General features: G+C 35.7%; 1 protein-coding gene across 1 annotated transcript in view; it reads right to left on the bottom strand.

Moving 5' to 3' along the window:
* CEP135 (centrosomal protein 135) overlaps positions 1–14,814 on the bottom strand; it is a 36,518-nt gene extending 21,704 nt beyond the window's left edge. The window contains exons 1-12 of the mRNA XM_050895946.1: positions 14,702–14,814; positions 13,307–13,497; positions 12,624–12,791; positions 11,072–11,213; positions 9,252–9,336; positions 7,567–7,695; positions 5,645–5,860; positions 4,371–4,436; positions 3,209–3,359; positions 2,018–2,211; positions 1,391–1,534; positions 722–865 (exon numbers count right to left, since the gene is read on the bottom strand). Coding sequence (XP_050751903.1) covers positions 722–865; positions 1,391–1,534; positions 2,018–2,211; positions 3,209–3,359; positions 4,371–4,436; positions 5,645–5,860; positions 7,567–7,695; positions 9,252–9,336; positions 11,072–11,213; positions 12,624–12,791; positions 13,307–13,497; positions 14,702–14,814 — 1,743 coding nt within the window. The remainder of the gene's footprint in view (positions 1–721; positions 866–1,390; positions 1,535–2,017; positions 2,212–3,208; positions 3,360–4,370; positions 4,437–5,644; positions 5,861–7,566; positions 7,696–9,251; positions 9,337–11,071; positions 11,214–12,623; positions 12,792–13,306; positions 13,498–14,701) is intronic.
* Positions 14,815–15,195: the final 381 nt, after the last annotated feature.

The following is a 15,195-nucleotide window of genomic DNA, read 5'->3' as shown; positions in this document are numbered from 1 at the left end:
TCGGACACAGGGGAAGCTTCTAGCAGCTTCTCACAGAAGCCACCTCTGTAGCCCCCCACTACCAAAACCTTGCCATGCAAACCCAATACATGACCAAATAAAGAAGTCAGAGAAACCCCCCTGAAATCATATGCTCTTGACTACAACCAAATAAGACGTTAATGCACATTAATACCAGACATCAAAAGGTCAGAGTAACAGGACAATTATTGCATTAACAAATTTTTTTTTAAGGTTAAAAACAATGAATCTTGGATTGTTATGAATTTATGTTTGATGGTTCAGTTATATGCCATTTAAAATATACTCTGCTACAAAATGCAACAATAACTAAAGATTAGTTAATATGAAAAAGTTCATAAAGTCCCCAGTTTGTGGGGTAAGAACCATATGTGACACATAAGCATCTTCCAAGTAGTGCATACACACAAAAACATTCTGTGGTTGGGGCTTCCTATTGAGGTTCTTCACACAAGATGATGCCATGCTTGCCCTCAGACACTTCAAGCATGTTCCTCTCCCCCTATCTGCACATAGGAACTGAGTTTACAAGGATAATTCAGACAATTCATTGAGCTCTCTCAAGGGAGTTTGAAATCAGGTAAGTTCAAAAGTTATTGAAGAGGGGAACTGACAGACAGCCAGACACAAACACAGCATTATTGTACAAGCCTTCTCTATGTGCCACCTCACTGTAAACAATGAAGCTATAAAAGCTCACCTTTATTTTTTCTCTGAGGCTTTCTTTTTCTGCCATTAGTCTTCTAAAGTCAGTCAGTGCAATGTCTCTTTCTTCTTCCATGTGACTTTGAGAAACTAAACTATGTTTTGCTTCTCTTCTCATCCTGTTCAATTCACCCTGAGACTTTAAAAGATTATCGTCTGTTAGCATACGTGGATTGCAATTAATACAATTGCAATTATAGCCTTATTTTTCCCTAGATAACTAAAACATATTCCCTAAATCACGCAGTGGCATGACAACTTATGCTGCCAACATACTCATCATCCTTTTACTGTTCCAAGTATAGCCTAACTTCACTCTGTTTTCTTATCAGTTAACTACTACTTCTTCCTTGCTTTCTAGCCTGTATCCTTACCCAGCCTTCTCATGCATTCTATTGATTTTTTTTTTCCCCTGATCTTTCTCATTTCCAAATGCCAGTACAGTAAGTTGTAATGGCTTTGAAGTTAATACACTAACTTTGGAATATATAATTTTATTAACAACTAATAAGAATAGGTATATATTTTATTATTCTTGGTTGTATTCTAGTAGGTCTATACTCCTCAAGTTCTTTTACAGAGAGAAGTTTTTTAATTTTAAATAAGCAACAGTACAAGTGTGAATCAGTTATTGCAATGCCAATTATAAACAATCTCTTCTTACCTGCTCATAAAGAACATTTAATCTATCTCTTTCTGCAGTCAATAACTTGACATTGGATTGAATTTCTATCATGTGTTTTTCAAATCTGTCTAACATGGACTGTAGCTCATCTCTTTCTCTGGTGATCAATCTAAGATCTTCACTCTGCAAAGTGATTAATAAAATTTATGTTAAAATATACTCATTAAAATATTTGGATAATTAATAAAAAAAAAGAAAGAACTCACACTATTAGTAATACCTGAAAAATACATACATAATAAATTTTAATTGCAAGAAGTAGTCTGGCATTGGTGGTATAATTTAAACAATAAGAACTAACTGTTAAGGAGAAAAAGCAAAACAGCTGACAATAAGATTTCAACCTTTTTCTGTTTATCATCTAGTTCTATTTATTTCAAACTGATCAATAATTAATCAATATGTTACTGTAAAATGTGAATAGGAAAATAAAATTGCAGTTCCCTGGAGTTTCTCTCAGTTAATTTTTTATGTTAAGAATGTAATTTAAAAAACTACTACAGTCCTTTACTGCTACTGAATTTGAAAATATATTTGATAGTTCCTTAAATGGTTCTACGGTATTTCCATTATTTTTTCAGCTTGTCTTGATAGCAGGAACTTTACCTTCTCTGGAGTCCTACGGCTTGGGCTAGGCCTTCGTTTTATCATTTTCTGAAGATATTCTAATTCTCGCTTATAATAATCTCTGTCGTCTTCTAAAGTCTTTACAAATGCATCTAGACGAGATGGAGATTTGTCTCCTAGGGCTATACCATATTCTAATCTCATTCTTTCTATTTCTAGGACAAGTTCTCGTTCTGCAGAAAAAGAAATAAGAACAACTGTATAGGAACCTCATGAATTTCCACAAAGACATTTGCATTTGGGATGGACTAACTCCCAGCAATCGTCTGGGCAGCAAATCTGCTGAAAAGGATGTAGGAGTCCTGCCTGACAGTAGGCTAAACATGAGTGAGTGGCATGCTTTGGAACCAACAGAGGCCTAACAGCATATTGGGCTGTATCAACGGAGACACAGACTGAGGGATGTGATTATTCCCCTTTACTTAGCACTCATTAGATCGCATTTACAATACTGTGTTCAGTTTTGTCCCCCCTAGTACAAGAAAGATATTGATAAACTTGAGTGAGTCCAAGGGAGGCCCTCCAAGCTGGTGAGGGAGCAGAATACTTGTCCTGTGGGGAATGGCTGAGGGAACTGGCCTGTAGAAGAGCTGAGGACCCAAGAGCAGACTGACAATACCAAGACAGGGTTATAGATAACATGGAGCCAGTTTCTTCAGAGGTGCACGGTAGGTAAACAAGGAACAATGGTGATTAACTGCTACAGGCAATTACAAGCAATACAGGGAAAAATTTTTTTACTCTGAGGATAAACAAATATCGGAATGGGTTGCTTAGAGATACTGTGGAATCTCCATCCCTGGAGGTTTTCAAGATCCAACTGGATAAAGCTCTCAAGAAACACAGTCTGAATTCACTCACGCAGAAAGACAGAGAACAAAAACCGTTTCGGACAAAAGAAATTATTTTGTATGAAACTGCCATAGTATTAGTATTAGGATGTCCTGTGGGATCACAGTAAAAAGCTCAACTTTCACTTCTCACGTACAGAACGGAAACATGTTTCCATGAGAAAAGTTTTCACTTCAATTCTGACCAAAGACCTACACTCTTCTTTTAATTTACATATATCAAGTCTTTTAGTATTAACTGTATCTTAACTAGGTAAGGTTTTCTATTTAAAAAAATTATAGGAAGATAATTTACAGGAATCTATATTTGATGCTTTACCTTTTATTTCTAAGTTGTCTGTTTTTTCTGTCAGCCTTTGTTTCTCTTGTTCAAGCTGGTTTAACAACAGTTCAAGATTCTTTTTATCATCCACTTTTCCAAAGAGTTCTTCACTCAGTCTCTCGTTCTCCCTACGACATGAGCACAACTCCTGAAGTAACAAGTATTATTACAAAAATTAGAAGTGCCAATAGACACATTTGGAAAAAATTATTTAACAATTTGTTAAACTTCTAATATTCAACACTGTTTACTTCTGTTTAACCTGGATGTTTTATGCTTTGACATTTGTTAAAGGCCATCATTGTTTTTATAGTACTTTTTATTACATCAGAGTAAGCATTACTTTTGACATGGTTTGCAATCAGTAACAAAACAAGCAAAATTAACTCTTGTTTAATTCAAGAAACCAACCAGAAGGATAGTGGGATACAAACATGGAAAAAAGTAAAAACTAAAGCAAGAAATAATTTTTAATGGCATTTAGTAACACTGTTGGTGTTAAAGTACATCACAATACAGTATCTCAGTCAACCCAACCCTGCAGCTAATCAAATGCTATTTGGCATGTCTTTGCTATAATCTGGTGCCCTGAAAATGAAATATTTTTGTATTTTCAAGTTCACTAGAAATACTAAAACAAAACACTGTACTCAACTTGCTCACTCAACTCACAACTTGCTATATGCTGGAAAGAGTTTGGTCTTCAAGGAATTGATAATACTGATGTTTTTCATCTGGGCTACTATGCTTTATTTCTGAGTGAGCCAAGTATTGCATAATTATTCACATGCTGATTAAGAGACAAAGTAGTTTCTAAATGAAGAAAATCCTCTAGCATGTCATAACTCATTTGTGGTAAAAATGATTATGTCTTGGAAATTACAACTTCAGACAGCAGAAATACGGAAATGTACAATAAGGACATAGTCAACCATACTGTCTACAGAGGTTTCTTTCCGTTTATTTTTGCAGCAATATGATGAAGCTTCTTTAGCTCTTTCATTTATTAATTAGTAATTTATTACAATAGAGTTTTGGGGTACTACTAAAGTTCTCTTGTTAATTGTTAAATTGTTAATTTTTATAATAAATGAAAGATTCATGTGAATGACAGTATGATAAAAATGCTACAACAACAACTGAAAGTATTTTTACTTACTGATTTAAGCCTTGTTATTGTTTCTTCAAGATCCTGTATTTCACTGTGTTTTCTTTCAATTTCTTTCTATCAACGAAAATTAACCTATATGTTAGAAGTTACATATTCAAAATGACAATTCCTTTGTTACAAAAAAATTAAGGAAATAGACTATTTTTGTAAGAAATAAAGTATAATTAGTTCCTTGTCATCTGCCAAATTTTAAGTAGTAACACTCCTATGAACTGAAAGCACAAAAAATTTGTGGCATACTGTCACGGTTTAATCCCAGCCAGCAACTAAGCACCACGCAGGCGCTCACTCACTCCTCCCCACTCCCAGTGGGATGGGGAGGAGAACTGGGGAAAAAAAGGTAAAACTCGTGGGTTGAGATAAGAACAGTTTAATAACTAAAGTAAAATAAACTATAATACTAACAATAATAATAAAATATAATAATAATGAAATATAATAATGATAATTGTAACAAAAAAGAATATTAAAAAAAAGAAGAAATAAAACCCAAGGGGGAAAAAAAACCCCAAACCACCAGTGATCCACAATGCAATTGCTCACCACCTGCTGACCGATGCCCAAGCAGCGATCCGCCCCTCCCGGCCAGCTCCCCTCAGTTTATATACTGGGCATGACGTTCTATGGTATGGAATATCCCTTTGGCTAGTTCAGGTCAGCTGCCCCGGCTATGCTCCCTCCCAGCTTCTTGCACACCTGCTTGCTGGCAGAGCATGGGAAACTGAAAAATCCTTAACTTAGGATAAGCACTACTTAGCAACAACTAAAACATCAGTGTGTTATCGACATTATTCTCACACTAAATCCAAAACACACTGTACCAGCTACTAAGACAACGATTAACTCTATCCCCGCTGAAACCAGGACATACACACACCCATGCTCTTTTGGAGCACAACAATTAAATAAATCATTGCATGACTCCTCAGAGAAGAAAACCCTCCAAACACAGGCATCACTGTTGCAAATATCTATTACCTATCAATAGTTTTAAGTATCTCAGAATTTTACTTCATACTAAGCTAACAGAAGGAAGACAGATTGCCTTTTAACTAAACTCATCTCACCTAATACAGTAGAGAGACAAAATTGCTGTGATTAATCATCTTTTAGTGAGAAATTCTGTATAATATTAAGTAAATTGGAAAAAATATAATTTTAATATTCCTTTACAAGCCAATAGGTCATTTGTTGCAATTAAAAGATATAAAGCCATCTAAGAGCTGAGCAGATCCTTCACACTGTAACACGTTAGCGATTACCTTTGCTTCTCCTATTTCCTTATCTGCAGTCTCGAGCACAATTTCCTTGTGTCTTTCCAACTGCTGTGCCAAGTGGTCTATTTCATTCAGTTCTTGACATAGTTCTTCATTTTTATTGCTTAAATGCACTACCTCACTAGTCACATTTTGTTTAGTGTCCAAGAGGTCTTGAATGCGATTTTCAAGTTCTTTGTTCGTTTGCTGAAGATATTCAACCTGAAAGATATTTTTCATTAAAATGTTAATATGTATTGTTAAACTAGGTAGCAAAAGTTCCTCCCAGTCTTCTGAAATATAGTATCTCTATATCCATAGTAAAAAAAGGGACATCCTGTTAAAAATGGTAAGATTTTCTATTTTTAGAACTTAATGCTTATCAACATGAAAAAAATATGATTTTGCAAAGGTGCGAAGTGAAGGACTTCATTACTACACTGTTCTTTATCTACTCTCCAAAACCTGAGGTTTATTCTAAAAACAAAGTACTGAAAAGCAGAGATCTGTATAGAAACCTGTCATGGGCATCAGTCCAGTAGACCCAGTGTACTCAGAGTTTCCCTAAATTTCACAAGATATGAGGACACATTCTTCTCTCCACCTTTGTATTATATTTGCTAGGCTTAGTCTCACTGTTACTCCTTCATGAAAGTGAAGCTTTACAGATCAGATTCCCAAAACCTATCTTGCTCCCAACATATCTCAGCACCTTAAACACAACATCCTCCGAAGTCCTGCTCTACAGACATTGTTTTTCCCAGCATACCTTTCCCTGAGAGTAAAGGGAAGAGAGGCAGGGATGTAGAGCAGGAATAAAAAATATACACAATAAGTTACACTACCCAGGAAAATTGGAGCCTGGAGTATCTTGAAAGATTCAAGAGTGCTCCACTTCCATCTCCACACAACTTTCCTCAAAACTCCAGAGAGAAGTATTACTGTAGACACAGAAGAAAGTCTGAGCCTTCTCATAGCCATCAATACGACTACATAGAGATATCCATCCATTTACTGTCAGAGAATAAAAGTGGTATATTGGCACTGAGCCTGAACAAATAGTCTTGATGGCCCAAAACCAGCTTATGCAGCTCTGGGCTCACTCTCTGTACAATCAATTTGTCTTCAGCATGACTTACTAATTCAGGATCACTGAACGCAGCTGTACTGCATAGCTCATTCTGTATTTTTGCAGCACTGAACCTAAGCTAATAAACTCTGCAACGTGGCTCTCTTGCCACTGTACATTGGGCACAATCAGTATACAAAATGTCTAACTCGGAAAAACAGAGAATTGATGGTATAAATCCAGAGATGGGCTTCACTTGATCTGTACTCCAGCCTGTCTTGTATTTTTTTTTTTAAAATCTTCATTCTGAGACCAATATTGAATGCATGCTAATATGCACAGTAAACACAAACATCTTTATCCTAAACTTATCCTTTCCTTGCAAGTCTATGTTGGAGTAAAGGTGGGGACCATTTGAATTCAATGAGGAAGATTCCCCACTATCTGATGAGATTATCTGCAGGACTACTCCTTATCATAAGTACATATACCATTGTTAGCTCCTAAAACATAAATGGTATGTACCAAAAAAAATCAGAAAAAAAAGTTAAAATAAGTATTTTCAGACTTGGTGAAAACAGTGTATCATACAGAAATTTTCTGAATACTCTCAGATTAACATTACTATGTACAGATGTGAGCTCATAGAATTCTTTATCAAACCATTCTAATAGACTTTTAAAACAAGAAATGAAATTTCCTTACACAAGAAACACTGCCACCTAAAAAGCAAAGCAAGTTAAATTGATTGATTTTATATCTAATAGTGATTTTTTTTTAAAGAGCTAGAAGTTTTGTGTTGTTTTTTAGATTGCTAGTATTTTTAGTTTTGACTAAACAACAGTAATAAATCCATTACCTGCAAATTCAAATGGGCGATAAGCTTCTCATTACTTTTACTTCTCGATTCCAGAGAGAGAACCTCATGAGAACGCCCACCATCCAATGCTAGCACTAGGCGCTCTATTTCTTTGTCTCTTAGCTCAACCTTTGAAGGGGGGGGAAAAAAAAAAGTTCTTTGGTATCTTCTATACCATTTAATAGAACCTTTGTTCAAATAAACACCTATGTAACATTCAGTAAAAAAGATATGCACCTAATAATGCAATTTTTATCTTTAATATCCTTTTTTTAAATTCTGAATTTTTCTGAAAAAAGTTATTTCTTTGAAAGAAAAATAAATGAATCAAATAGAATTTGTGGAAAGAAACCCTGACAATTCCTACTAGATTATTTTCTTGAAGAGAAATCAAAAATTTTCATTTAAAGTGAAGTTAATGAATGTTGCAAATTAACCATCTGAGACTAGCATTTAAATTTAGGGAAGAAGCTTTTAAATCAGCTAATTCAGTGACTATTTCAGTCACTGAAAACCAGGGAATACTGCAAGAGGAAAACCAAGATGTGAAGAAAAAAAAGAGGATAGTGTCCACTAATCCCCAGATATTGAAAGATATAACAACGTATGAACAATTGATGCAATTCCCTCACTTAAATATTATATATATCTGTCGTGGTTTAACCCCAGCCAGCAACTAAGCACCACGCAGCCGCTTCCCCCTCCCCCCTCCCAGTGGGGTGGGGAGGAAGAAAGGAAAAAAGGTAAAACTCGTGGGTTGAGATAAGAACAGTTTAATAAGTAAAATAAAATACACTACTAACTAATAATAATAATTGTAATGAAAAGGAATACAACAACAACAAAAAAAATAACACCCAAGAAAAGACAAGTGATGCACAATGCAATTGCTCACCACCTGCTGACCGATGCCAGAGCCGCAATCTGCCCCTCCCAGCCAACTCCCCCCTGTTTATATACTGGGCATGACGTTCCACGGTATGGAATACCCCTTTGGCTAGTTCAGGTCAGCTGCCCCGGCTATGCTCCCTCCCAGCTTCTTGCACACCTGCTTGCTGGCAGAGCATGGGAAACTGAAAAGGCCTTGGCTTAAGATAAGCACTACTTGGCAACAACTAAAACATCAGAGTTATCAACATTATTCTCACACTAAATCCAAAACCCAGCACTGTACCAGCTACTAAGAAGAGAGTTAACTCTGTCCCAGCCGAAACCAAGACAATATCTTATCAATGCACTCTAATTAAAATATTGTAAAATCTGTTGTTCATAAATTAACTTTCAATAATTAAAAATTAAAAAAATATAACCAGTCCAAACAGTGAAAAAAATTATCCTAAGATATCTGTAGATCAAATTACTATTTTGGACCAGTTAATGCTTCTGCACTAAAAACCCCTAGACATACACAAATTCTACTTATGATCATCAAGTTTAGCTTATTTAATGTAATTGTAATACACAAAAGGTATCAGCAAAAGCAGTGGGCAAGTATTTTATTATCATTGCTGCTGTCTCCAAAAGCAGGGGAGAGAAATAGTGCAATGTAGGCAAGTTAGAATAATTGTATTTCACAAGCCCTACAATGCTTTCCCAATGAGATTAAAACACAAATTATAATCAAGGCCATTGCAATGGCTGCTACAGCCAAATAATAATTAAAAAAAAATAATCTGTAAACATACCTGTTTACTATAATTTTTCATTCCACGTTCAGATATCTCCAGTTTTTCCTGTAGCTCTGTTACTTCTGACTGAAGTTCATGAATTCTGAAATGTAGCAATATATTATTTATGTGGATTCATGGAAGAATCGTATGTACACAATGATGCAATATTAGTATTTTCTCTTTGCTCCTGAATGTAAATATTTCACAAAAAAATAGCTGTGTTCATGCAAAGTATTAATGAAGAAGCCGTTGTTTGAGATATTGTAGTGGGTTGACCTTGGCTGGCTCTCAGACCCCCAGCCAGCTGCTCTCTTACTCCCCTCCTCAACAGGATGGGGGAGAAAATAAGATGAAAAGGCTCATGGGTCAAGATAAAGACAGGGAGATCATTTACCAATTACTGTCATGAGCAACACAGACTCGACTTGGGGAAGATTAATTTAATTTATTGTCAATTAAAAATTGAGTAAGATGGTGAGAAACAAAGACAAACTAAAACCACCTTCCTCCTACCCTCTGCTTTTTTCCAAGCTCAACTTAACTGCTTCACTTTTGACTCTTATACCTCCCCCCTACACCCCAAGTGGTGCAGCAGGGATGGGGAATGGGAGCTGCAGTCAGTTCATAACACTTCGTAACACTTTGGCTTTGCTGCTCCTTCCTCCTCACGCTGTTCCCCTGTTCAAGCATGGGGTCCGTCCCACGGGATACGGTCCTTCAGGAACTGCTCCAGCATGGGTCATCTCCATGCGGTACAGTCCTTCAGGAACAGACTGCTCCAGTGTGGGTTCCTCACGGGCCACAGCTCCTGCCAGAAAACCTGCTCCTGCATGGGCTCCTCTCCACGAGCTGCAGTTCCTGCCAGGAGCCTGCTCCATGGGCTGCAGCTTCCTTCAGGGCATATCCACTTGCTCCAGCATGGGGTCCTCCATGGGCTGCAGCATGGATATCTGCTCCGACATGGTCCTCCATGGGCTGCAGTGTGGATATCTGCTCTGATGTGGTGCTCTCCCCAGGCTGCACAGACAACCTGCATCACCATGGTCTTCACCACAGGCTGCAGGGGAATCTCTGCTCCAGTGCCTGAAGCACCTCCTTCCCCTCCTTCTTCACTGACCTTGGTGTCTGCAGGGTTGTTTCTCTCATATTTTTCTTACTCCTCCCTCTCACTGCTGCTGTGCAGCATTGTTTTTTACCCTTTCTTAAATACATTTTCACAGGGGAGCCACCAGCTTGGCTGATGGGCTCAGCTGTGACCCATGGCGGGTCTGTTTTGAAGCCAGGTGGAACTGGCTGTGTCCAGCACAGGGTAGCCATGGGTCTCTTCTCAGAGAGGTCACCTCTGCAGTCCCCCCGCTGCCGACACCTTGCCATGTAAACTCTCTACAGATATATTCTAAATAAGAAAAAAAAAATTGACCTGAACCTTTCATAATACAGGTTCCCAAGTCAAAAATAGTACTACAAAAATCAAGAATATTTTAATCTTCCAAAATAAATAGAAAAAATCAGTTTACTCCTATGCAAAATATTATACCTTGCTTTTTTTCCAGAATACCCAATCTAAAATTAGGTATAACAGTAAAACCAGTATAGAAATCTTAAGAGAAATCCTTTAATAAGCAGCTTATTAAATATCCATTGCAACTTTGTCACAGGCAGCACTGTCAATCACTAAGCAAAATCCTATTTAAGAACTATAGTGCTCTTAAAACATCATGAAATACCATCTTGTTTGAGGCAAATTTGAAAGGCAGAAGGAGAGCGGGGGTTGGAAAAAATCACTGCAGATATTTAACACCTATATTTCAAAATTTAGAAGTTCTTTAGATTACCGATTATCAGCCACCTGAAGAAGGTCTGCGATATAAGGGTCCTCTGGCTGAGGAACTGGATAGGCACTAACACCTGATGGAGGGACAGGCTGGTCTATCTGCATGCGTTGACGCCTGAAGGGAATGCTTCTTTTTCTGCCACCTAAAAGCCCAAACCCAAAGGTCTGTTACTTGGAGTTAAAGCAAGGGAGTCATCTTCTTTAATACAAAATGAAATTTCCTATTTATTCCACTGCTTCTGAACTGACACTTTTCACCATTTTAATCTTACTGTAATAAGTTGATAAAATTTGTACATTGTAGACAACGCCATTCTTGCAGGTTAGTATCTGCTTTGTCAAAGTTCAGTTTTATAATAAGGAAACATGCAAAGATCAGTATACGTAATTTTCCCCAGTGTTTAAGACCCTAAATATTCTACAGTTCAAATTTGTTGAATCTGTTAGTGATTCACCTTACTAAAAAAGCTAAATTAAAACATCACAAAAGACATTTTGTTTTCGCATTTAAGAACTATTTTATGACTGGACTAACCTCTGCATTGTTTAGTAATGTTTTTTTTTTCTTTCTATCCTATTGTCAATTCAGTGAATGAATATCATAAGCATATCAAGTACAGTAGGTTATTTGCTTGCATGGTAACATTATATTAAAAACAAAGCAAAACATAGTATTACTTCCAGAGGGAACAATTACTCTTCATCACACGATTAAATAAGAACATACAATATTTGATGATGTAGTATAGAAAAATCCCAGAAGACTGGTGACCAAGTGGCAAGTATGCAGAAAGACAGACAAAAGTGTAACATGGCATCTTTGAAGCGAAGGACATGAAATGCAGAAAGGTGTGGAAAAATAGAGAGGAATTTTAATTTCACCTAACTACCTATTAATTTCCCTTAGATGCCAAAAATACATCGGTAATTCAATGACTTGGAAAGAAAAGAAAATTTCACAAAATACTTCTCACTATTTCCCTTAGCTTGGGAAAAAAAAAAAAAGAAGAAAAAGGAAACCCTGGAGAAAGAAATTAACCTGAAAGTAACATCCAGAACATTTTAAGTTATCAAAAGACCCTTTAAATACTGTAAGCTTTCAGAGGGTTGGAATATTTGTTTGTAGACATATTTTGCGTCTTGCTACTTTTAGATCTTTGTTACAAAAATCTTAATTAGTCACTTACACATTAATTAGCTGTCAAAAAGACTGAAGTGTCAAACACAATGCTTCTGACTAAATTAGGTGCAGCATTAAAAAAATAAAAATAGCTGTTGATTAACAGTGCTTTCCAGTCACATTTTAACTTAAGTCTTCTATTGAATCTAAGTTTGTATTGAAATTTGTCCTTAACAAGTGATGTGCTAATGAAACTTCTTCCATACAAAGAAAACGACTGAATTCAGAGCCAAAACTTTCAAAAGGTTTATTCTATTGGATAGTTATTTCACTGTAGTAACTTCTCTTTCTAGAGGAAAAAAAAGGATTATGTTCTGAAGAGCCAAAAAGAGCCAAGAGAAAAGTTAAAATATCTGTGATTATTTACACTTACCAGGTGTTTGTACCACTGCTTGCAGATTCTTCTCCTGAAGCTGCTGAATTTTTTCAGTCTTGGCTTTGTTCTCTTTTTCCAACATTTTAGTTTTATGTATGTATTGGTTATTCAGAAATTTCAAGTCAGCTGTTTCACGTTCAACCCTCCTTAAGGAGGCTTTCAAATCTTCAAGGGAGAGAAAAAGCAATATTATTTTTCTTATTCATTATTATTTCTCCTAGGAGCACCAAAATAGGCATAAAGAGAATCCTATATTCTTTTTCCATAACATGAAATCTTCAAATACACATACATATGTGTATATATATACACAAACACACAAAAATATATATTTATCCATGTTATACAAATAAAACCCCTTTGTTTTATAAGGCATATTTAACAGCAGTATTTAATTTTAAATTAAAAAGTAGCATTTCAAGGTATGAAAATATATGTTAAAAAGTTCTAACATTTTCATGTTTGATTAAAACAGTGATTTGCAGGTCCTCAGAAGCTTTTTAACTACAAAAGAAATGCCTGTGCATGAGCCTTAATTCATTAAAGGCACCAAAGTCACTGACCACTCACACTCACTTATAAGTACAGATAAATGAATCTCTGGATCAAGGATTCGGACGCAATTTTTTTTTTTGGCACAGAAGGATTAAAAAAAAAATGTATCATAATTTTTATATTACCTTTAACATGATGATCACATTGCTCTTTCAGTTTTAATATTTCTAAATGTAGTTCATTATTTTCCCTGGTAAGTTTAGCATTCTCTGTTTTATAAGGTTCCAAAATAGCATCGTAATTGCTGCATTCTTTTTCAGTTTTTCCAGCAGATAACTTTGCACTGCGCAAGCTCTCAGTTGTATGAACTAGGTCACTAGAATAAAGGAGCATCAGACATGTTAGAAATGTTATCAGCCTTTACACTGCAGATGCAAATATTTATTATGACCTGAGAAACAAAACCCTTTCCCTGAGACCATGTTAACTGTATAACAAATGGGTTCAAAGAAAGGCAAAGAGAACATTCATGTAAGAAAAACTGAAAGACAGAAATCATTCACTTAATAAAAAGTAAATAGGAAAGGACAGGGCAAATATAAAAAATAAAGATATTTAGAAAGCATATCAGGAGTTTACATCTGATAATACAATAAACTCTTTTCTACATAAAGTAAGATATTCAAAAATTGGCACGATGATTTTTTCCTCCAAGTACTACATAAGTTGTAGCACTACTTACCATGGAAGAAACTTGAAGTAAAGAATTAAAAAGGCCAGAAGGTTACTAGTACTTACATGGAGATCAGAAGCTCCATAAGAGAGATTAGTGGTAAGGGGATATAAACATTTTTGTGAAAATAATATCAAAGTCAGTGATTGAGAGATTAAACCTATCTGTTAAGACACCAAAATGAGACTTAATGTTGAAGGCAGATTACTCCACATCTGCCCACCTGTGGTTCTTCCATCTGTATTAGATGCTAGAGAGCAACAGAAGCAGAATACCTACATTTGCATGTTTAGCCAAATATAACTGGATTACTATGGAAATTACTACGTTCGTAATCACATCAAAGCCATGAAATGGCAGCTATATTAAGAAGGTCACCTGAAAATTTATTTTTCTTCTCTTACATGTCCTGTAAAAACTGCAGAGATGGCAAATTTAAATTTCTCCAAATGAGATGATAATAAAAAACAGAGCTGTGAATGTTTTATTTTAAGTCACAGTACAGACAACAGGGATTATTTTTTTATACAATCAGTTACAAGAGTGTGTCCTTTAAGCACATATCAAAAGTGACTATTCTTGGCTCTCTTATGAGGTTAGAAAAGTTGAATTTTCCTAGACCATAGATCCTTAGAAACAATTCTACTGAATTAAATGAAATCTTAAGATGTTCACATCACTTAAGCAAACCCATTTGACTTCATCATATACAGGAATTGAATGTTAGCTCTGAAATAACATTGCTGGAAAATAATCTTCAGACTAAGCATTCTCCCTTATATGTCAAAAATCAAACAATACCACTATATGATTACTATGTTTTTTTAATGAATCTCCTTTTGAATACCTAAAAAGCTTTTCCACCAAAGGTAAACTCTCCACTCCCAATGGTTGCCGATAGCCCAGTTGATCTAGACGTTTCCTGAGATTAATGAACCTTCGCTCTGCAGTTGTAGTCATTGTAAACACACCTCCAAAGCAGCTTTTGTCACAGTCAAGAAAAATAGGACACCTGCAAAAGATTGTCTGTTAGAGCATTTGTCCTTTAAAGGTGGAATAATACAGAAAAAAGCAACGGGAAAACCATTTTTTGTGTAGGAAATGCAGTGCATAAGCATGTCCTTAAAATATAAGTAAACCAAAAGAGAATCATAGAGCAACTAAAAAGTTTTAAACACATTTACATATTTATTTTTTAAAGAAATATTTGCCTTGGCAATTAGTTTTCTCTTTCCTAACATCTTAGAGTACAAACATAAATTTTTCTTTCCAGTATGCAAGAACTGAAGTCTGAAAAGATCTTTCTGTGGGCAGACTAAGAAGTAGATTCTGATTTTTTTG

The sequence above is a fragment of the Gymnogyps californianus genome, chromosome 4 (genome assembly GCF_018139145.2).
Source record: "Gymnogyps californianus isolate 813 chromosome 4, ASM1813914v2, whole genome shotgun sequence".
NCBI lineage: Eukaryota > Metazoa > Chordata > Aves > Accipitriformes > Cathartidae > Gymnogyps > Gymnogyps californianus.
The sequence above is the reverse complement of the archived record's forward strand: the minus strand, read 5'-3'. Positions and strand labels throughout refer to the sequence as shown.